The sequence below is a fragment of the Micropterus salmoides genome, unplaced genomic scaffold, assembly GCF_014851395.1.
Source record: "Micropterus salmoides isolate LMB-PRFRI ecotype aquatic unplaced genomic scaffold, ASM1485139v1 Ms_hic_scaffold_1, whole genome shotgun sequence".
NCBI lineage: Eukaryota > Metazoa > Chordata > Actinopteri > Centrarchiformes > Centrarchidae > Micropterus > Micropterus salmoides.
The window spans coordinates 60,324,362-60,347,779 of NW_024040040.1; the positions used below are offsets into that span (position 1 = coordinate 60,324,362).

The 23,418-nt window shown below is 39.8% G+C and overlaps 1 protein-coding gene across 3 annotated transcripts in view; it reads right to left on the reverse strand.

The window, feature by feature from the left end:
• ero1b (endoplasmic reticulum oxidoreductase 1 beta) overlaps window positions 1-23,418 on the reverse strand; it is a 34,428-nt gene that overhangs the window by 10,275 nt on the left and 735 nt on the right. For 2 of the 3 annotated variants that reach the window (XM_038734040.1, XM_038734032.1), the window contains exons 2-13: window positions 20,514-20,633; window positions 17,879-17,962; window positions 16,575-16,616; window positions 14,304-14,386; window positions 11,615-11,688; window positions 11,409-11,529; window positions 8,309-8,355; window positions 5,890-5,901; window positions 5,756-5,782; window positions 3,068-3,160; window positions 2,241-2,487; window positions 676-745 (exon numbers count right to left, since the gene is read on the reverse strand). In XM_038734040.1, the coding sequence (XP_038589968.1) occupies window positions 676-745; window positions 2,241-2,487; window positions 3,068-3,160; window positions 5,756-5,782; window positions 5,890-5,901; window positions 8,309-8,355; window positions 11,409-11,529; window positions 11,615-11,688; window positions 14,304-14,386; window positions 16,575-16,616; window positions 17,879-17,962; window positions 20,514-20,633 (1,020 nt within the window). Of the gene's footprint in view, window positions 1-675; window positions 746-2,240; window positions 2,488-3,067; window positions 3,161-5,755; window positions 5,783-5,889; window positions 5,902-8,308; window positions 8,356-11,408; window positions 11,530-11,614; window positions 11,689-14,303; window positions 14,387-16,574; window positions 16,617-17,878; window positions 17,963-20,513; window positions 20,634-22,416; window positions 22,575-23,418 lie in introns of those variants that run through there. The other variant, XM_038734047.1, reaches the window with a different exon arrangement.

Genomic DNA, 23,418 nt, shown 5'->3' on the forward strand with positions numbered 1-23,418 from the left:
AGGCGACATAAGTTTCGTTTTATTTACAGTGGATGGACTGTGACAGTTGTTTTCTTGTAGCTTGAAATACTCCCAGACTTTGGACACTTTCTTCTTTGTCCCTCGCTATTTTCTGTCTCTTCCTCCACTTTACAAACAGCGCCAGCACAATCACGTCGTGTTCACAGCGTAAGCACGATGTGCGACAGTAATTAATGTCCGTGCTAAACAATGTGATGTATAGTTATATGCAATAAACAATGCCTCGATGCAAAGAATTTGCGTTGATGCATTTTAGATATCGATTTAATCGATGAATTGTTTCAGCCCTATTTTTAAGATAGTCCAAATAAAGTTTCTGAGGGTGTATTAACAGGCTGTTCCAAGGTGTTTACTGTAGAAATGTCTTTCATTTCCTTCCACTGCTGAAGAATAACTTGAAGTTGTAAACTCGTTATTGATCCCTGCTTGATCCCCTTGCTTACCTAAACTTTGTCTTTACCTTCTCTGGTTATTCTGCAGCAGTGGAAGGAAATGAATACACTGCTGTTTTGTAAAAACTGGGTTGCACAAACATACAGATAAATCAAACTCATTAAAAAGAGGGCAGAATAAAAAGGCACTGCTCAAACATCACACACAGAAAGAAAGAGACTCGCCTCTCTCCATGTTGGATGAGTCACTGTGAGACTTTACCTTTAATGTTTTGGCTTCTATTTTGTGTCCGGCGAACATGGACTTCTCATCAAAGTGCATTGGGAAAGCTCTGGAAGACAAAAGCAGATGTTAGTCTTACAGTGACTATTGGACTTACAAAAGCCCTGCACAAAATATCTGACTGCAGGACACTGTCTAAATTCAGCCTGTGATTGAGCTTCAGTCTCGTGTCTTTGGCAGCACTTTATTTAACACAGAACATCTCTGAATATATTCTGCAACAGACATAATGTCAGAATGAACCAATCTTTAATATTTGAATCTAAAGAAGGCACACGACAGTTCAGTCCAGACGCAGGACTGCACACTCAGTGTTTATACTAAACGGTTTCAGAGTGGTGGTTCTGGGGACTTGGGATCTTACAGAATCCCACGTGATCAAACATGACTTCGGACAACGAGAACAGGTTCCAACTCGGAACAATCTGCAAAATTTGGTTTCCAATCCGATCATCAGCTCCAAATTTAACGCCCGCAGGTTTTGGCTTCCGTAGCCGCCGCCGTACTTCCAGCTGCTCGTTCTGTTGCAGCTGTGGAGTTCAGCAAGCGGCGCTCAAAAGTATAGCTTTATTTTAAGTTGGCAAAAGCCCGGGACAGACTCTGCACAGTGCAATACCCGTGAGACACGTTTCTTGCACGGAAGGATGCAAACACGAGAGCATGTAAACACCTTCGCCTGCATTGACCTACAAATCAACAAGGAGTGTACCGTGTTCAATAAAGGTTTCTGTTGCAGCAACAGAAAGTCACGCTGAAATCAAGTCCTTTCATGGACCAATCAGGTGAATACAGTAATACAGACACTATATTTATACAAAGACGGGAATTTACAAGTGGGGACCAACAATAACGTTTTTGTTGTAGACAGCGTTTAACAAAGTTTACATAGTTTCCCCTAACTGAACACCTCACAAAACTTTTTGTAAGGGAGTCTGTGGCGGCTGTCGCCTCACGCATAGATAGAACTCTTTAGAACTCTTTATCGTTTATGATTGTAATGTAAGGGCACACTTTGAAAGTGAACAGGATCGTTGTATGTAATGATTATTTGCTACTCTCAACGCCATTAACAATTCATTGACCAAGGAAAATGTATAAAAAAACGTTATGGTTCATAACTTTAAATTAGCAGGCTGGATAACTAGTTTACTAAGACGACTCTTCATCATCCAGAGAGGCGACATTATGTGCCTCCTCTTCAGATGCTGTAGCATACTGCACGAGCTCCCAGGCCAAGAGGTGGCTTTGCAAATGCTGCGTTGACGACCTTTTTGGCCGAGTGAAGAGTCAAACGCTCCCACACTTTACAGGTTTTAGGCTGTTAAGGTTTTAATACCACTGCTGAAGTTGTGTTGTTTTATTAACTTTACTGTTCACATCACTTCACTCCATTTAGCTGACGGTGTCAGTGAACGCCCCTGCGATTGTCAGGACAAATCGAACCCAAAGTTGGGCCAGTCATCCTCCTTCCACTTATTATGTCTAAAAAGAAAGAACGTTTCATCACATTTTAAATTAAAAGTCCACAAATGAGCCCTTCTTACCTGATCTCATTGAAGACTTGCAGCAGCAGGTCCTTGGTGGCCCCGTCCTCCTGAGCGTTTCCAGTGTACAGGTTAACAAAGGCCCGTTCGAAGTATGGAGCCACCTTGTAGAGTGCTCGCAGCTCAATCAGGTACAGGAAGTACAGGTTCTTCAGCCGCCGCGTGCCCTCGCCCTTCGTCTCCGCCGTGTCGAAACGATGCCGGAACTCCTGAACGTTTGGACCCCAGACTGAACGGCCCCAACCCTCTGAGTAAACAAACAACCAACAACAAGTTTACCACACGACACACACTTCGTTCCACAGAGTTAATAACTTCTATGTCAACATTGGAACTCAAATTATATAGTTTTGCCACATTTGTTATTAAAATCTTTCATTATTAATCGATTTTAGCTTCTTCTCATTTCTTTCCTCCTCCTGAGAGTAAACTGAATATCTTTGGGTTGTGGACAAAACACGACATTTTAAGTCATCTTAGACATTTTTCACCATTTTCTGACATTTTATACACCAAACTAATCGATTAATCATAAAAATGACTGACAACATTATACATTAGAGAAGTTTGGCTTCCTTTGTTCAATGAAAACAGTTATTTTTTTACAGAAAAATGTAATTATATTTCTCAGAGTACGATATCAATTTGGTATTTGGACCGAAACTCAGGTATCATATCAGCACGATTATCAAACACTTTTCATTTTAATAACAGAACCTAACCGTGAGTTTTATTTTTTCCCTGGTATCATATTAAAAACCATCTAAATCCACATGCAGTCTGGTGCGGTGTGTAGGACTGCATTTATCAGGATCAGACTGTCGTACCATCCAGCAGGTACTCGGCACACAGGTGGATGTTGATGCTGCTGTGGAGGCCCGAGATGAGTCGGTAGAAAACTCGCTTCTCTAAACACAAACCTGCAGAGAGAGAAAGCAGTGAAGAGTTTTATTAATCCAAGCAAACGGACTCAAGGATCTAAAAGAATGTACTTGCACCTGTTCATATTCCCCTCTTCTCATCTTATCTTTACATTCATTACTCTGCTAGTCCGCTCTGTTTCTATTTCCTTCTTTTATCTGGAGTAAACCTAGAAGCTGCCTTTACAAATATTAAACAATAGTATCAGTATCAGAATAACAGCAACAGTTCTACAGATAGTTCTTTTTTATTTTGCTGCGACTTCGAGTGATAATAGTGTTTTTAAATACAGTGATGGGTTGTGCAGAATGTCTTCACCTGGACTTCTGCTTCTTTTTAGATCGACCACAATGAAAACAACAATGTCTTTTTGTATGTGTGTGACTTAATGTCTCCTCTCTCATTCTCTACTAAACTAAACCAAAACTTGCTCCTCTCAGTGAGGTCTGATTTATCCGAGGATGAATTTCTGCTTCAGACAGACATCAGATGATTGGCAGGTCTGTGTGAAGGCTCTTTGTCTCCAAAAGACTGATTATTTTGAAACATCCATTAATCGAACAAGTAATTTATTTTTAGATTATTCTAAAGATTATTTATTACAAATTATCACTATTAATTTATCCAAAAAATAAATAAATTCATTGTTTTATTTAATCATCCTGACAAACAGAAATATACATGTTACAATAACAACGATAACAATAATAATAATAATAATAATAATAATAATAGACCTAATGTGTCAGATTAGCCTGATCAGGAAAACACTGGACCTCAAATTCTAAAGGATGCTGTAACACACTGACTAATTTAAACTCAGTATGTCAACCCTCACCTTCCGTCTTTTTTGAAGTACTTGACTTAAAACTTAAAATGGTTCTGACATGGGTTTATTGTGCATCAGTGTGGGGCAAAGAAAATAACTAAGAAAGACCAATTACAGACAGTAAAATACAGTAACAAGTCTGTAGAGATTGAGCTGTTTTCATACATGGTTAAAGTAAACAGGAAATATAAAACCAAACGTTAGATACATGGTGTAATGTTAAGTTTGCATGACAGCAGCAGTGTAGAAATTACTTTTAACAAATGAGCGATGTAGATTTGAACTTAAACAGAAACACGCTCCCCGTGCTGAGCATCCTGATGCATCAGGCTTGTGTGGAGACTAGAAGGGGGAGGCTGTCGTGTCCAGGAAGATTTCGCTTCACGTGTTGCTGCTGTGATGAGCCTTTTCTAATTCTCACTTCTCTGCCTGAAATACTCCCAAACTAGATGGCCGAAGGTGTTTTAGCTGCAGCTTGTTCTCCGGGGGAATCCCTACGCAGCACCATCGGCGTCGCCAAGTCATTTTCCCGTGGCGTTAGCCCCGGATGTTTTGACTACCCCGGACACAACTCAACAACAGCAACAAAAATGTTTTCCATGTTAATATGCAATAATCTTCATGACACAGCCTGTCTCACAGGTCTTCAAAGACGCGCTCGTCTCATCAAGTAGGCTACAGTCCCAGACGGGCTCCGTGTCTGTCAGACGGTCTAAAGGGGGTAGGACTGGTAATCTGTCATACCTGGGCAAATGCCCAGTGGGCCAATGAATCTTTGGGGCTGGTGTAGCGTAAATTACATATTTATATAACTGTTTTTTAAAAAGTGGTCCAATGACCGACCCATAAAGCATGGACAGCGGCCCATTGGGTAATTTTCTATACAGACCCTGGGCTGGCCCAATCACATCTCTTACTACCCCCACTCCCTCCCCTGTGCTCGCCAAATGCGCTAAAATAAGCAATAGGCCTATGTTTGCTACCGGGGCTGCAGTAGCTTCCACATCAGCTGCAGTACCCTGTGAAGTGCAGGCACAGGGACCTGAATGGGTAAAGGAGAGCTGTGGCCACTGCCAGGCAGAGGAGGAGGCGTGAGACAGCAGAGCAGAGTGACAAAGTGACAGGGCCCAGGGAGAGAGAGAGCAGGAGGAGAGTGGAGGGGGGGGGGGGGAATCAATTACACTGGGGACCACATCACTTTTTGTTAAAAATGTGAAAACTAATTTGCACCTAGAAATGTTAACAAATAAAAATGCTATGAGAAAAGTTTATTTGCGCCTGCAATGCAATTTAAATATAGAAGAAATGTATGTTTAAAAAAAATAAAATTATCAACTGCCACCTAAAATCTGTGCTTCCCTTTTTTTATTTCCACCATAAATTGGTGCAGAAAATGTGTTTAAAACTCAAAATCTTCAACCCAGACCCCCCTATCGAATATTTCAGCAATAAATATTTTTGAACTGAATTCAAATTAATTAAGCTAATTGATGATTGAGGTGAAAAGGTGCCATATGCACATTTAAAAAGACTTTAGGCTACTTCAGGCATGCCTGCATGTATGTAGAATCAGCTGGGATTAAATTAAATGAGAAAAGTTGATCTACAGGAGAAACATATCTGACATCAATACAGAATGCCTGACAGCCTTACTGCATTATATTACACTACTGACTATTGTTTGTTGACTAAAAGGTAACAGATACGTCTCAGAATATGTCCTGGAGAAATGTGTGAGAAGACGAAAACATGAGGAAGTTCTTACCTTCGAGCCACTTGTAGAAACCCTCTCCTGCAACGTGAGCGACATCAGAAAAAAAAATCTTATCAGTTTAGTTTTTTTTTAAATGAGCACAGCTAAAAAATAAATTCACGTGAAGACGGTTTAGTTTCACTCACCATCGTCGTCTCCTGAACACAGAAAGACAGAGAGAGAGAGAGAACAAAGCTCTGTTAGATCTATTATAAACACAAACAGATGAACACACTCGTGAGAAGATGCAGAAAACAAGAACTAGAGCTTCATCTTGAGAAGCTTCAGAAAATGTCTAAATATATTTTGGCAGTATGGAAGTTTAAAAACGACAAATCTTAACATTTTTAATTTGAGTAGATTCTAATCCTGGAAACACAACATCACCTAACATTTCACATTTGATATTAGATTTTTTTCTTTTCTTTCATGCTGATTTTTCTCATTAATGTATTGTTGTTTCTTTCCAGATCCTAAACATAAAATTACTTACTTACTTATGGCACGCATAAACACGTTTACTGTTGAAATTGAAATACAAAGGTTTGTCATTAGGGCAAACGACATTTAAGTACTAGATGTGATGTTATGAATTTTTATCTGAAGGTCTACATGATAACCAAGAGAACAAGTCGTTTCATTGATCTCATTTACTTCAATACAGCTGAAGTTTTTATTGACACCTTTTGCGTTATTACTTTGCCTTTTTCTTGAATCGATATGTAACCATGTATAGCGCTGGCAGCTTTCACGCTCTTGTGGCTTAAAGCTGCAATAGGGAATTCTTTCAGAAATAACTTTTCCTTATGTTTGCTGAAACCGTTCCTCTGTCCTGACAGAATTATATATGAGACAGACTCCTGATGCCATTTACAAGAATCCACCACCCCCTGAACAGAACAGTATAAACTCAACATCTTCAGCTCGGCTTCAGGAGTTTTACAAACATAATGTCTGAGGTCCCGGCTCCACACGGAGCTTTGGGCTCATTATGTTCGATGCCCATCATCTGTGCAACGTCCTATCTTTTATTGTTTCTTTGTTTACGCTGCTAATCGTATTTATTATTTATATTATTTATACAGTTTAAGGTTAAAGGGACAGTGCACATTAATAAACATTTCTGTTAATGTGCCAGTTTAGTAAGCCTGGCTAATGTTCGACTGTAGTCCCTGGGCAACAACTACATAAAACAACAATACTTAGAACAATACAAGAACATGTAAAATACTTTAAAATAAGGACAACTATATAGAACACTTTTTATTTATTTTAATTACTTCTATTGCTCCCTTTAGTTTTTATTCATTTTAATTCTTTCCTTCGAAGTATTTTATCATGTAATCTCTCTATTTTTATGTAAAACACATTGAAAATGCGCTCTATAAATTAACTTGCCTTGCCTTGCCCACAATGCTCGTTTCAACCAGTGGCAAACAGTGGGGAATAACTTCTGAGTGGGGGCAGCGGTGTACTAGCCTCTCGAAGCCTGGGGCCCTCTGCCCTGGGGGAAGAGGACGAGTAGAACAGAGAGGGGCCGGCGTCCTGGTGAGGCTCTGACTGGGCAGAGCGAGCCCTGCGTGGGCTAAGGTTTTACACGGTGACCAGTTTCTGCTTGTGGTTTTTGTAGGCGGGATTTGGCGGAGTGATACGAGCAGCGGAGAGAGACGTGGTAAGTTTTGCATTGTGTGTTCAGTTTTTACCGACTGCAGCTTTAACGGGAAGCAAAATGGTGGAAAGACTTCCTCCAGGAGCCGTCATAGCTAATCACACGTACCCCTCTTACACAGGGCTGCAATGTTCTGGTGTCCACACACTATTGGCCAAACAGAAAAATATTTACTATTTTTACTATTTAAGACAGTTTAAAAAAGTTCAGAGTCTCTATCTCATATATTGAGCCAGTTTTTTCTGCACTTAATCACTGTGTGTTATATAAAAAACAGATTTCATCATTTCATGCTGGTTAAAAATCTCTAAGCTATATCGGTGAATGATGTCTAATGTTATGTTGTATGTAATGTAATGTTGTGAGTTACATTTCCTGTCTGAGGCCTTATGGGTAAAGATGTGGATTTGAGATATTTATAATTAACAGCTTCTGATTCATGCCAAGGTCATAAAGCAAGCCACAAGCCTGCTTTTAAAACCTTTCAACACTAATATTGATGTGATACCAATGAAATTATAACTTATTATCTCATAATTATGACAGAACAAATCATAATCATGAGGGTTCTGGAGATCAGTACTGATGTTAAAAACCAACCACAATATTTTTATCAATGTCTTACTTTGACGACTTCCAACACGTTTCATTTAACGAAAGAAGCCAACATTCACAGAGGTAAAATGCTCTCTTAACACACGCAGCAGTACAAGAAAGATTTACAATTTATTAAATAAGCAACCATTTGATTTTAAGATATGAAATCCAAGCAGATATTTGACACCACCATTCAATACTCCAGACTACAGACAAATTTCTGTACCTGAAAAGTTCTGAAGGGGGGAGTTTCAGATTTAGAACTATAAACTGAGCAGTTATTGATTTGTCAGACTCACCTCTGCTCGGAGCCAGAGGGTTCAGAGGTCGGTACACTGATCTGGGCCTGTTGGCAAAAAAATAAAAAATAAAAAATAGACTTTTAGACATATACAATACTCATCAGGTTTAGAGTCAGACTGGCAGGAGGCTGATTTTATACAGGGTGCAACATGCTAGAGGGGATTCCCCATTTCTGGTCTACATATCCCTGCCTCTGGAGAATTATTTAGTTTCACTGTAGGCACAAAATTTATAGCCCCATCAAAGTGATCAATGCTACTTCACTAGTGGTGCAACAGATCAAAAAACTCAAGGTTCAGATCGTGCTGTGGTTTTAAATTTATTTTAATATGTGCTAATTTGGCTGTGATGTAGCTGCCTCTCTCCATCTGTAATCACCACTCTGTTCATCTGATAGATTACACGTCAGGAATAAGAGCACATCAACACTTGTGAGACACTTGATCTGGTGAGTAGCTGAGCTGTAAGTCAAAGGGAATTTAGCGGATGTTACTCAAGTGGGAGTAAACATGACAATCTGATGATCTGTAGTAAACGTGCAGTGTAGGTCACTGTGTGTCCATTAATAAAAGTCTGTAGTTTCCCCAACGGCTGGAAAAGTGAAGGCTGTAAGGGATAGCTAACATCTCTCCTGTAAAAGGGCTTGCTCTCTGTCCCTCACACCAGACCCACCAGACTCCGGGCTTTTGGGGACAGACCCTTTCAGCGTCACAGCCCCCACCCTCGGGAACTCATCCCCACAGAGATATGAAATGCTCCCTGTCTGGACACTTTCAAAGATCTACTGTTGTTCTGTCACTGTAAGTATGTGTAAAGCATCCTTGGGTCCCGTGAAAGGCGCTAAAAATATTTATTTATTTATGTAACATTAGCTAAATTAGTAATTAAGTAATATTAATTATCAGCTGTATGTCAGTACTAACTAACCTACTAGTCAAGGGTTGAAAACATCTGGTACAAGCTTAGACTAAAGTGGTGCACAGCTCTGTCCTGTACACATACTGTGCATCCTGATAATTATTTTTCAGTTTTCAGAGTCTGACAACTGGCTGTTAAAGAAATGTGGGACCATGGAGCTGAGGTTACTGAAGTAAATTAAGGACGCAAACTAGTCCTTTTAAGCTAATTAGGAGAGGGTTCTTTTGGATTTTAATGCGCAAATGAAATGGTTAGTAATTATCCAGAGATCCTTTATGGAAAAAATTATGCATCAAGATGCAATAATCGTTTTGTAATTGAATCGAATCGTGAGGTGCCCAGAGATTCCCACCCCTAATAAGAAGCAGCCCAGAGTCCCAGTTACAACAGCTGAAGCCACAGCTACGGGGTTTCACTCAGTGGAGGTGAAAGTGACAGAATGCATCAGTCTTTTCTATATTTTCACTGCAGCTCTGCATTGTGATGTAACGTGATGTATTTACTTAAAAAAGTATCAGTGCCAGTAAAACTGTTTCTCAAACTGGGATGGTTAAACTTCGCACCTGCGTGCCGCACCGTGTCGAGGGGATCCGTACGGATCACAGACTCTGTGATGAAAGGAGGATTTAATTCTTGCATGTTCTGTTCACATCCAGTGGAGTAAAAGTACTACACTAGGCTACTTGATGAGTTAAATTTAAAAAAAGTAGACTTGACATGAATATTGTGATGATGTTGAAAATGTTGTTTTAAACTTGAGGCTACGATACAGAAAGAGGATGGACTCTTGCTGTTACTGAACCATTGTAATTTTTCCCTCCAAACATAATGAGGCTCCCTCAGCTCAGATCAAACTCTTATGCTCAGTCTTAAAAATTTCACCCCTTTGCACGTTCACATCTAGGGGTAGGGTGTCCCGATTCTTGTTGCGATAGAGGGGTAGGGCGAAGGGAACGGCAACACAGCCCGCGAAACGAAGATTTTTCAGAGGCAGGGCTCTACGCTAACCCAATGAGCACATGTGTTCCTAGATGAAAACGTTAGGAGTACACAAAGACATTTAGGAGCACAGAAAAATGTTCAAGTAACACAGATTTTAACAAACTATTTATTATATACATATTTATACTACGTGTGTGCTCCTTCTCTTTGTGTTCAACTATGGTGTGAAACCATTAGAGGACTATGGAAGTGAAGCCCCTGGTATCTGGACACTCGGCAATGGCCTTAAAAGTTATTTTTAAAATATTGAAACAGATGTTTTGAAAATTTGACATTGAAAAGAGCTTTTAAACACTGATCAGTCATCACAAAACACTTTACTGTGATTGGTGTTTGTGTAGTTTTTGAACCAGGGACGGATTCACGATATACCAGCAACACCCACACAACCCACACACAACCTAATGTGAACAAGACAGCTGAACAGTATTAATGCGTAGGCTACGCCGCCAATTCATCACAGAAATATAAATCACACTTAACAATCACTTTAGTAAAACAGCTGTTTCACCTTTGTGAGTTGTTTTTATTCATTAAATCCTGAAAAATGGCCTACATTGGTCTCTAATTTGTTAATGCTCCTATCTCATCAATAATCAGAACCTTTCAAACAGAATGAGCATGTATCAATTTTTTGGAGCATATGTGAGCAAAACGGTCGCACTGTAGATCCCTGAGAGGGAAGTGGAGGGCTACGAGAAAGTTCCCAGAATACAAGTATTTTCTTCGAATAATTTAAGATAAACCATGGTTATTCTTAGTTTAATGATTTTTCAACGTAATATGGTGATTTTCTTCAAATCAATCATCAAAAAAAAAAACGCTAGTTCAGCTGTTGGCATGTTGTCTCGTTAGCTGGCTTCGCTAATAACGTTACCTGATGATAAAGCTGTGTTTTTAATTTTTAATTGGCGACCACAGCGGAAGACGGCATATTGGAGTTGTTTTCAAATGTTGTCATGGAGAAATCCTGTAAAACCTCGTCGCTTCTGTTAACGTCAAAGCCAACGTCAACTACTGATGACATACAGTATCAGGTCCCTGAAGGGTTGTTCCATTTTGTAGGGGAATATTTCAACCGTACATGGGGTACACTCAAAAACAAGTGGTAGGGTTTGCCCCTGAAATGGGATTGAGCCTTACTAGCCAACTAGCTATAGTGTGTGTGTGTCTCACTTGAAGCAGTTTTCCTCGTAGATGCTGTTCCAGACTCTCCAGGCTGAAGGACCCTTGTATCCGGTGAATCGCTCCGGATTCAGCAGCAGATCCACGTACTCAGAATCTGGAGAGGTTTCATCTAAAACACACACAGTAATGGACAGGAGTGATGGTGGCATGTGAGCGAGCTTGTTGTGATGTGTAAACATGGAGCTGATCCTCACCATCCAGCTCACAGAAGTGGTCCTGAGCATCGTCGTGTCTCGCCCAGTCAGCAAACGCCTCTTTGCTTTGGTTACTGCAACGGGAAGAGAAATAAACAAAAACATTAGAATATAAATCAGAATACGAACAAATAAACACCTTGAAAAACTCATTAAGAACCAAAAAACACAACCTTTATAAGCTGCATATGACATTTCTACTGGTTATAAAGAAATCTTTTGAATTGTTTGCATTTTTCAGTCCCTGAAATAAATCTTAGATTTCAATAGAAGAAACAAAACAGCCATCAAGAAATTAATATTTGTGTGGTAGGAGTAAAGGATAAATCGTTTGTATCTACTAGCATTATAATACTTGCAGTTACTTTCATAGAACACTGCACAGATGTTCACATTTTATTACAGAACCTGAATTTGATTTAAGCTTAAATTTAGGGATGCACCAAAATTAAGATTCTTGGCCGAAGCCGAATATAATGAAAAACTTTCCCAAACAAGTACATTCACATTTTTTTCCATTTATTGTCTTTTTTTTTTTAACACTGCATAGATTAAATAATCAAATGTGCTATAAATAATGTTGTATGTGGTTCTCGTACGGCGTAACATGAAGACTTCACAGCCTCTCTTCAGTAGGACTCTCATACTGCAGCACTTGTCTTTGTAAAGAGACAAATCGACAGGATAAAGTCTCTAACCTGCCTGTCAGCTCGCTCTGGGCCGCTTCAGTTACCATAAAGGCTTGAATACGTGTGCACTCCAAATGTAGGTGCTGCTAGCTTAATCTCCTTCTCACAGAGGAGTGACAGAAACACTCAAAGCCACAGATGGAGTGGATGTGCTGGGAGACAGTTCAGCAGAACAGCGTCTGCAAACAGCCATTTTTGCATCTTTCTCGGACACTTTAAAATGCTTCCACACTGCCGACATGTCAATGTAATTGTTCAGTAAAATTTATTCGGTCTTATTAGGCCGAACACAAATTAGTGGCTATCTGCATTCAAAGTGCTTCTTTTTTTTTTGCCATTTTTGGCCGATTCATTTCTGTGGGCGAACATTCAGTGCATTCCTAATTAAATTCTTTATATTTTTTATTTTGTTGTCATGTTTGTTATGTGGGAATGCACAGTCACTTTCATTGTACTGTGCGATGACAATAAAGGGAATCCGAATCTCAACATCACAATTAAAATTCGCAAGAGAGTCATGATTTTAATTATACACTTATTATAAATAATTAACAAACTGTGGGACGTTAAAGGTTTAGTTTGCGAGTTTAGTTTATGTTTCTTGTTTGAAACTATCGACAAGAATTTATAGAAAATAATTTAAATTGCAATATTGGTCAGAATCATAACGAGATCTTTCACACTGATTGTTCATTCTGATGTTGGATTGAGACGTCAACATGGAGGTCAACAGGACTCAAGCTCTCCACACTAAACTCACTCATGTCTTTATGGACCTTGCTTTGTGCACTGGTGTGCAGTCATGTTGGAACAGGAAGGGGCCCTCCCCAAACTGTTTCCACAAAGTTGGGAGCATGAAATTGTCCTAAATGTCTTGGTATGCTGAAGCATTAACAGTTCCTGTCACTGGAACTAAAGGGCCAACCCCTGAAAGACAACCCCACACCATAACCCCCCCCAAATTTTACACTTGGCGCAATGCAGTCAGGCAAGTACTGTTCTCCTGGCAGCCGCCAAACCAGACCCGTCCATCGGATTGCCAGACAGAGAAGCGTGATTCGTCACTCCACAGAACACGTCTCCACTGCTCTAGTGTCCAGTGGCGCCGCGCTTTACGCCGCTGCATCCGATGCTTTGCATTGCACTTGGTGATGCAGCTGCTCGGCCATGGAAACCCATTCCATGAAGCTCTCTACGCGCTGTTCTAGAGCTAATCCGAACGCCACATGACGTTTGGAGGTCTGTAGCTATTGACTCTGCAGAAAGTTGGCGACTTGGCCAAAGTGGGGGCCACATAAAAAAATCACAGAGCGTGGCTGAGTTCCTGTTGTTCCCAATGGCTTCCACTTTGTTATAATACCACTAACAGTTGACCGTCATTTCAGAATGGACTAACTGCACAGGTGGGAGCCTATGACGGTACCACGCCTGGATTCACTGAGCTCCTGAGAGCGAACCATTCTTTCACTAATGTTTGTAGAAGCAGTCTGCAGCCTAGGTGCTTGATATTATACACCTGTGGCCATGGAAGTGCTTGAAACAACTGAATTCAATGATTTGGAGGGATGTCCCAATACTTTTGTTGATATATTGTATGTCCAAAAATATCCTCATGCTCATGTTGAGAAACATGTCAAGAAATAAAAGAACGATGCAGACCTCAAATACAGTGCAGGTCTCATGTCGAAGCCCTGATGTGACAGCAGGTTTTTAATATATGTGGAGCGTAGTGCTATATTTTTACAGTGGTTTGAATAATCAGGTGTCAGATTCTCTACTTCGTGCTGTCTCAACTTATGGCAACAACCCTCTGCGTTTTCCCCGACAGGAGCAGTGAAGGTCAGTCTGCTGGGAAACCACCAGCAGCTGCCGGTCAGACGTTAGTAACCTGGTCAAACATTTACCATCAGCTGCTGAAGCTGTTTTGCATTTTGAAAATTAGCTGCGGAAGCATTCGGAGTGAAAGTGTCTGCAGCCGGCAGATAAAACAGACGTGTCACCTCAGGGTGCTGTTGATGGCGCCCAGTTCGTTGGCCTGTTCACACTCTGTGGCGTCCGACATCGTGTTCGCTGCCTGGGAGTACTGAAGGGAGAGAGAGGCACTGTTAGTAAGAGGAATATTAAAGCAGCCAGAAATCATGCTAATAATTATAACCATACAATGATCCCTACACAGATTTCTTTGACTTTAACCCCTACAGAGCAGTGAAGAGTGAGGAGAAATGTTTTTTCATCACTGTAAATTTCTATGTAATTTCGATTTATGTTTTTTTGTTGACATTTTGGGAAATATGATTGGCTTTCTTACTGGGACTTAGATAAGAGGTACAAAACACAGGTGGGCTGACGTTGACCTTTTATACTGAAGGGAAACGAATGATGTCTCCAAATGATTCAATATATATTTTTCTTAGAGACGAGTCCCCAGAGACGCCCTTCTAGTACAGAGACTCCTTTCACTTTAGCCATGAAGGGGAAGATGAGCGAGGAGGAAGAGGATAAAGATCATTGAGCGCTGACAAGATCTGTGGTGAAGTAACCAGAACCAAGAGTCCATAAGAACCAGATTCCAAGGCTCTGTTCAAAACAGAAGGCAGCTGCCTCGCTGCCGTAACAGACAGGTGCCTCAGAAGGCATCACTTTCGCGCGAAGGCGTCTCTATGAGCGTTGGTTTGAAACAACCTTTTGGGGCAGCATTTACTGCAATGTGTAACGTCAGTACGGCGTCTCTTTAGGCCCGTCCACACTGCTGCGTTTTGGTTTTAAAACGGAGACCTCCCAGACTAAAATGGACTAAAATGGCGAAAACGAAGAAGTTTGAAAATGCTGCTGACACCGTTATTTGTTTTAAAAATCTAGGTAGCGTTTTAGTGCGGACAGGCAAAAACGGAACTTTAGAAAACGATGACGCAGACGCTCGGCTCTTGTTTGGGTCTTAATCATACAAAACAGAAACACGATTCTACTCTACATGATTGATTTGGTATTTTTATTAAAATATTTTGTACAGTGCAAAAAACACTTCCAGCCTACACTTGTACTGTGCATGTTGCCGTATTTCCTTTGCAGCCACCGCCGCTTTTAACTCCTGTGTTACATTCAGTAACAGTCCCAGCTCGTCATTGGTCCATGCAAAATAAAATCTTGTGTGGTTCTTCGTCTGTAGTACTTTATTGTTTCGCCAAATCTTCTGAAACTACGGAACAGACCATCTGCTTTATATTTACACCGCATGCCCAGTGTACGTAAATGCCTTCAAAACTGACCGTTACAGGGGCAGTTAGAACACATCTAAGAAGACAGGAAAAGATCGTTTGATCTGTTTCAAACAGCACTCGATGCCTCGCTGCCCTGTATTTAATGGGTTTTTTACCCATTTCGAACAAGGTCATTGTCAGATAAGGCTTAACTTATGCTGTAGTACTTCCTTCCTGCTCTAACTGTATAAAACACTACATTTTTATAGCTCTGTACTCTCTGCTGAATCTAATCTACCTAAAGTTTGCTAACATTAGCCACCGTGACATTAACCAAGTAGAACTGTAGAATCAAAACTACACATTAAGTTTGTTTGACTGCTGCAGAACAAGCCTTTATAGACAGTTTTCCAGCCTACGCAGGTTCAAAATAGAGATTTCAGGTATTGCGGGCAACCTGCCGAGTTCCAGATGGGTTGGAACTCGACAGGTTCGTGCTGACGCAGCACACATTCTTGCTTCTGTTAATCGTTAACATGAGTTTCCCAGCTGACGGTCACCGAAACATATCCGACCTTCACTGAGACGAGTGCAGATGTCCCAACAATTCAGGGCCATTACAAGACAAACATCAGGCTGCGAGCCAAGAGCTGGCAAACACTCAGCCTCTACGTGGAAACCACCAGAGGAGAGAAGCTGAGTGTGTGTTTTCTGAATCAGCTGGAACGAGTACAGCTAAAGCTCAACGGGTTAAAGGACTTTGTTGTGCAGAGATGAACAGGTGAAGTATGAAGTCTGCATGGGTCGACTCTGAGGCTTCCAGAACTGGAACTCATGCATCATATTGACGACATGCAACCCTAATGACACACGCTCCCATAATGTCAATCAAACTGCGATTGCATAAAATACAAGCCTCTGTTGTCTAACATCAAAATGACATCAGACACAAGGGATTATGGGTAGTAGGTATATTGTGTCCAGACTCGTGGATGTTGTGACCAGTGGTACATTTTTGCATTATCACATCAAAAACAAATGTTTAAGTTAACATTTGTTTTCTCTGGTTCTCACCTTGTTATAGTTCCCAGACTTGATGCCCACTGGGATCTTACTCTGTGAAACACAGCAGAGATCAACAAACAAACAATAACAGACAGCTTCTTCTAAACAGCAAAATACATTGTTCCTACACATTGTCTGACACTGTCAGACTGTGCTGCAGATTTTTCAGAACATATTTGACATCTGAGTACAGCTACATGTTTAATATATAAATAACTTGTTTTAAAATCCAGCTGTTAACTCGGATGTTACATTCTGACCTGGTGTTAAGTTGCGACATAATTGGCAAATGATTGATGCAGAAAATAAGTCTGTTTACTTTTCTGATGTCTGCATCACAGATGGTGTGGAAATCACATATTTACATTAAAACTAAATTAGTCACGGATGTCCAGATTTAGTCAACTTATAATGCTGCGTTCAAGCCAAATATATCTATATATCCATCGATCTAATTTATATATATATATATATATATATATATATATATATATATATATATATATATATATATATATATATATATATATATATATATATATATATATATATATATATATCTCAACTAAAGGGCAACTTAAATTTGCCTGTATTCAATTAAAGTAATACAGCAAACAATCTCTGAAATTCATCCTCTCTGCACAAGCCGATAGACAGGAAAACATCTAAAAATGTCAAAACTTTAGGAAATATACATTTTCTACCGATGTAGCTAGATAGGAACAAAGAACGTATATTTATGTTAGTTGATTTCAATAAAATGGCTTAATTTTTAATTAACACCAAGGGCACTGGTGAGAGTTCACCTGTGTGTACAGAAGAAACATCTGATTGTTTCATCAGTCTTTTGTTTGTTTATGTTTGGAGTCCTGCAGCTGAAACTCATATATATATAAAAAATACACCCCTCACATTTTAGTAAATATTTATTATATCTTTTCATGTGACAACACTGAAGAAATGACACTTTGCTACAATGTAAAGTAGTGAGTGCACAGCTTGTTTAACAGTGTAAATTTGCTGTCCCCTCAAAAGGTAATAAATATTGACACTTTTTGGACATTTTTACTAAGGGGTGTACTCACTTTTGTTGCTAGCGGTTTAGACATCAATGGCTGTGTGATATGTTATTTTGAGGGGACAGCAAATTTACACTTAAAAGATATAATCAAATATTTACTAAAATGTGAGGGGTGTGAGATACTATATAAAAAGCGCAGGCTATCAGAGTACAACAAGTTATTGAGTATGTAGAAATGTAGCTGTATAGATAAGTTGTATTAGTATTATTGTGTATGTGATTGACCTCTGACCTCTGGGCAGGGCTCCACATGGCAATCTTTGATGGAGCAATGTCCGTCGTCAGGCCAGAAGGGACATGGTCGCTTCAAGTTCACCTGGAGGAAAGACAAAATGTCGGTATGGAGTCACCTTTCTTTACCTTAGAGAAGCCATCAAACACAGCTCAACATTGTATTACTTACTACTAAAAGTAATATTATAGCCTTTCTCTAAACAAGTAGGATTCCAGATCTCATTTACTGGCTGCCAAAATAAAATGTGCAACATGTCACAGCCGCCTGTCACCGTCAGTCCATCACATTCTGAGGGTTAAATCCTAAAATAAAGCAGCCATCAGATATGAGCTGCAGGTGTGAGGATGGAGATGATCACAGGATGGATAAGGTGTGACTTGTCATGTACATTATTAAATACAGCCGAGCTGGACAAGTCTGTCCGTCTGTGATGCTAACATTAACGTTAGCTCTTTCAGAATCATTGAGGCATGCTAGTTTTCTGGCTGGTGTCAGCGAGCCTCTCTGATGCGTCGTTGAGTAGTTCACACATAATGATTGGCCCGACGGTCGGCAAGCTCTGCGACAAACCGGGCTTGAAATCGTGTTGTGTGAACTCGGCTTAAGTCGTTGTCCAATGTGACGTACCAGCACTGCGACATGTTCAACATATCTGAGCAGCTGTTATGAATAAATACAACTTTACTTTTAAACATCATGATACTATTTGAATAATTATAGAATATTGTCAAGTATACCACTAATGTAATATCTTATTAAATCTGAATTTCTTATAAAAATGTGTGGACAAATATCTTCATCACTTTAACAGATTCTACTGCGTCCCTGGAGTTTTAAGTTTGGCTAGAAACATAACAACTTAAGCAAATCAGAGTAAATACATTATTTAAATGTTGCTGCTGACTTCCCTCAGCTGCATTTCATCAGAGCATGAGGCGATATCATCTGGACCACAAATGTAGAAGCAGCTTCTGAACAGTTAATCTTTAAACCAGTTTAACACATTAATTAAAGTATTGACTGAATACATCATGGACTTCAGCTGTATTTCGCAATGTTTCATGAACACAGAAGTCGTCCTTCCTGTTGTGTAACAGCCTCCTAACGTGTAAATGTGACCACATACTAAAACGACGTCTGCTTTCTCCGACCACAGCAGTTACACATGAAGCGCACACAGGTATTTTGAACCTGAATATCAGGAAGTGTCCTATCCACAGAGCTGTTTACAGCAGCAGCCACCTCCAGTACTCTGCACCAGGCCAACTGAAGGACATGCATGCTGTCGTCCAGCAGGTCAAATGTGGGACAGCAGAAAACTTGACAAAGATGTCTTTCTGTATAAATTAAAAATATTTATGTACATAATCTTATTTTCAACGTGACTGTGCCTCTCCACACTTCTAAATGTTATTGGGGTTTTTTTCTTGCTACAAAAAGAAACTGCTCACTGGCCCAGTCAACACTTCCCCTGATAGACAGTGGGAAGAAAATGCAAACGAGCAGCTCATTTGGCACCACAGTCCCTTAAAGTGAAAAAACTAACAAACAATAAGTACACCGGCTGAATCCCTGTCTGCACACTATTCCCGATGAGTCCATGAGGGTTTAGGGCTGTCCCTCAGTCAAATCGTCAGGTGCATGATGTCTCTCTCGCAGACTTTTTAAGCCCTTTGTGCAGACTTTCTGTAAGTCTACATCTCTGCAGATTTTGCATGAGAGCATTACCCAGCGTTCATAGCATTGCGACATTAAACACGGGGTTACCAGGGGAAGCTGGCGTTAAAAAAAAACAAAACATAGAAGGAGCAACGACAAGAAAAAAGAAGTTTACGTGTAAGTGTGTTATATTTGTTTTGATAAAAACAATTATTTGAAAACGACCTCTTCTCCACAGGTTATTTTCAAACAATCCATTTACTCTGCAGGAGCCTGGAACACGGTCAGATCAGATAGTCGGTCCCTTCAGTCACTCAACTGTGAAGAAAGTAAAAAGTCCCAAAACCCACAATTGTTTTGGCGTAGTCAAGAAAACATGATATAAAGTTAAAGTTCTTTGAAATCCGTTTTAATTTTTGCCAAGTTTTTGCCATTTTTCTGAATTCTGTTATTTACAATATAAGCACGTTTAATAATCAGAAAATATAAAAAAAAAATATTTCAATTTAAATGCATTTGATGTATTAAACCAAATGTGCACATATATATATATATATATATATATATATATATATATATATATATATATATATATACACACACACACACACATATATATGTTAAAATGTAACCCTGTGTGCAATTATTACTGGGCACAATTCAAAATGAATGTATTGTTCAAAGCTTGTACTGTGAATTGTCCCCTATTAATATCGGACTCCGTCCAAACAACCACGAAGCCTTCAACGAGCTTGTGGCTTGCACATAAGACTGTATAAAAGTTCATGCATCTTCTGATGTGTTTGCACTTTTGAGAGGTTGTTGAAGTGATCAGCTGTTCGCTCTGAAAATGGTGTTTAAAACATCTCATCACCCCCCAGAACTTTATTATTTTTGATTTATAAATCTGGGTTTCACTCCTTGTTATGATAAAAGGGCTGGAAGGTGTTCACAGTGAGGCAGCAGCTCTTACTCTGTAGTATCTGAAGTAGTCTTTCTCAGTCAGCTTCTTGATGCGAGGGTAAATCTTGAAGTTGTTGAACACGTCGATGCTCTCTACGTCACAGAAGCAGTCGTCCAGGACTCCTGTCAGCTGAAGCAGAGCGGAGAGAAACAACATCACGATGAGACAACAGCAAACTAAGGGGTCACATCTTTACAGAACATGTCATCTATCCCTTTGCTGCAGTTGTTTCCTCGTCTCACTCAGTTGATGTATTCAAAAAAGCTGAAACTGCTGCCACTGACAGGAAGAAGATGCAAGTGCAGATAAAAACAAGTCATACACGACACTGAAGCAGGACCATGATCTGCTTTTATCTAGGTTTTTAGTGATGTGTTCATTTAACAACTCCAGCCGCTTCACCACTGAGGCTCCACCTCTCCTCAGCAGGAGGCCCGACAGACGGACTTCCATACATAATACATCGATGCCGGCTGTTACCTGAACCCCTACAGGTCATTCAAAACTCGGCCTCCATCTTATCTGCAGGAAGCTTCAGCTCGGCCTGCTGCTGACGTGTTAAACTGAGACAGATGTGTTAGACCTGAGGAGCAGCTGAACAACCGGAGTGAGAATCTGAGAGCTGTAATGAGTTCAGTAAACACAGAGGGAGGCCGTTAACACCGCCAGGATTATTAATGACACAGGTAACCAACCATCACCTGTGGTCTCAAGCCACTGGACACACCTGGTTTAACTGGCAACAACAACAGAGTTTAGGGCTCGTCAGAGTGCTCAAGAAATTGGGGTGGCACCCGGTGATTATTTCATTACCAGTTAAATTGCTGATTAATTTCTCAAATACCCAGATGTATTATTTGGTCTATAAAATGTCAGAAAATAGTGAAAAAACAAAACAAAATGGCCGTTACAGTTTCCTACAGGTCTAATGTAGTCCAGAAAACGTTGAAAACTGAGAAACTACAATTGAAGGATTTCGGCTTTTGTTTGAACTGATCAACTGACTTATTGTTTCATTTCTAAAGTAAATATATTAAAACTTTCCTAGAAAGAACAGCATGTAACACAACACACCAAAGTCTATCCAAAGTGGTGTTATCCTTCATGTCTCTGTGGGTTTTATTTGTTTAGAGACGCTGCGCACCTTCAAGCTGAAATATAAAATGATCATATCGGTGTTTCATCATGCGTTTGCCTGGTCACACATTTTTTTACACTTTTATGGAAACCAGTCGCTGCCTGAAGGTAGATCTTTGTAAAAGAACTATGGCTGGTTATTGTTTTATTATTTTTACGCCAATTCTTTACACGTAATTCTTGCTTTTCTGCTAATGCTTTATTTTACAGGTGTGTATATTTTACCAGGAGAAATAAAAAAAGTAATTACAGGAAAAACAGACATAATATTCAGCATCCAATCAGTTGTTAACAGCAGCAACTGAACATGCAAACATGTGAAACTGGTCATGCAAATTCAACATTTATAAATTAGGGTTTCAATAATAATAATAATAATAATAAATGAAAATTGAGGTTGTTTTAAATTGAACTTTTCTTCAAAGGAATTTCCTATTTTACCAATTATTTGTGCCACATTACTGGTAATTCTAAAAATTTTAAACATTTAAAATGAATCCTTTTTTACACCTTAAATAAAGTTTTTTTTATACAAATAAACCCAAAGTTGAATCATTAGACTAAATTAAATGTCAGATTAAGATATGACCAAGCATATGGAGCCAGCTGTAAGACGTAAACCACATGACCTTCTCCTGTCCTACTTTTTAAAACTTATTTATGCTGGTATTGCAATAAGTTGAAGAGGAAGAAGAATTTCGTCACCTGCTCCCCCCAGAAACACCTGGAAAGTCTCAGTATGATACAAAACACATGAAACCAAAACACAGCTGACCTCTGAGTGCAGCCGTCCACCGAGAGCCAGGAAAGGCAGCAAGAGACAAATCCCTCTTAGCATGCTGCTTCTTCTGTGTTTTGATTCAAGTTAAAACTTCCTCTGTGTGAACTTTATGGCCTTATGTGACAGCAGCAGCTATGTCTGTCGCTGCAGACCTCCAGCCCCATGCCGAACAGAGGCCCCGCCCCCAAACAAGCAGCTGTCAAACAAAAAACCCGCCCCTCTGCCGGCGCATCTCAATTTGTAGTCCTCTTCCTGGGTCTGAGCAGTTAGGAGCACTTGTTAGCTGAGTCACAAAATACTACAACTCCCATGTGAGAGGAAATAGGCGTGAGCTCTGCCACTGCCAATCAGATTACACCACGCTTTTCTTATGGAAATAACAGCAGTTTGGCTAAAAAAAATCTCTAGTGTCAGAGTTCAAGAAGTTTAATTTTCAGAACAGCTTATTCTTATACCTCCAAATAGTGTAAATATTTATAAGAGGAGTTATTCAACTGGAATAAACAGCAACGTAGTTTTAAATACACACATAATTAACGTTAATGTGACAGTCATGTAGTTAGTTAGTTCACTTTAATGTGAAAAATCACAACTTCCGCTAATAAACGTGAGCTTGAATATACAGTTATTTAGCTAGAATATACAGTTATTTAGCTATTTGAAGACAATGTCTGTCGTTTCCTGGTTATCATAAAAGATTGACTTTTATGTTAGAAGTGTCAGAAGATACAAAAGAAGATTAATAACGTGACTTCACACACACAGAGGTGACGTTGATGTTACATTAGCTAGTGGTGCGTTCCATTGACCTCGAAAATCGGAGAAAGGTGCTGGAAATGACAACAGATTTATGTCGGAAAACCAAGAGTAATGTCTCTGTCCACTGTAATACCCGGCGATAACAACGCATTTCACGGCATTTTACACATACAAACACCGCAGCAAAATATATACGCTGGACAGGACTGTGTGTACGACTGATTTAACGACAAACAA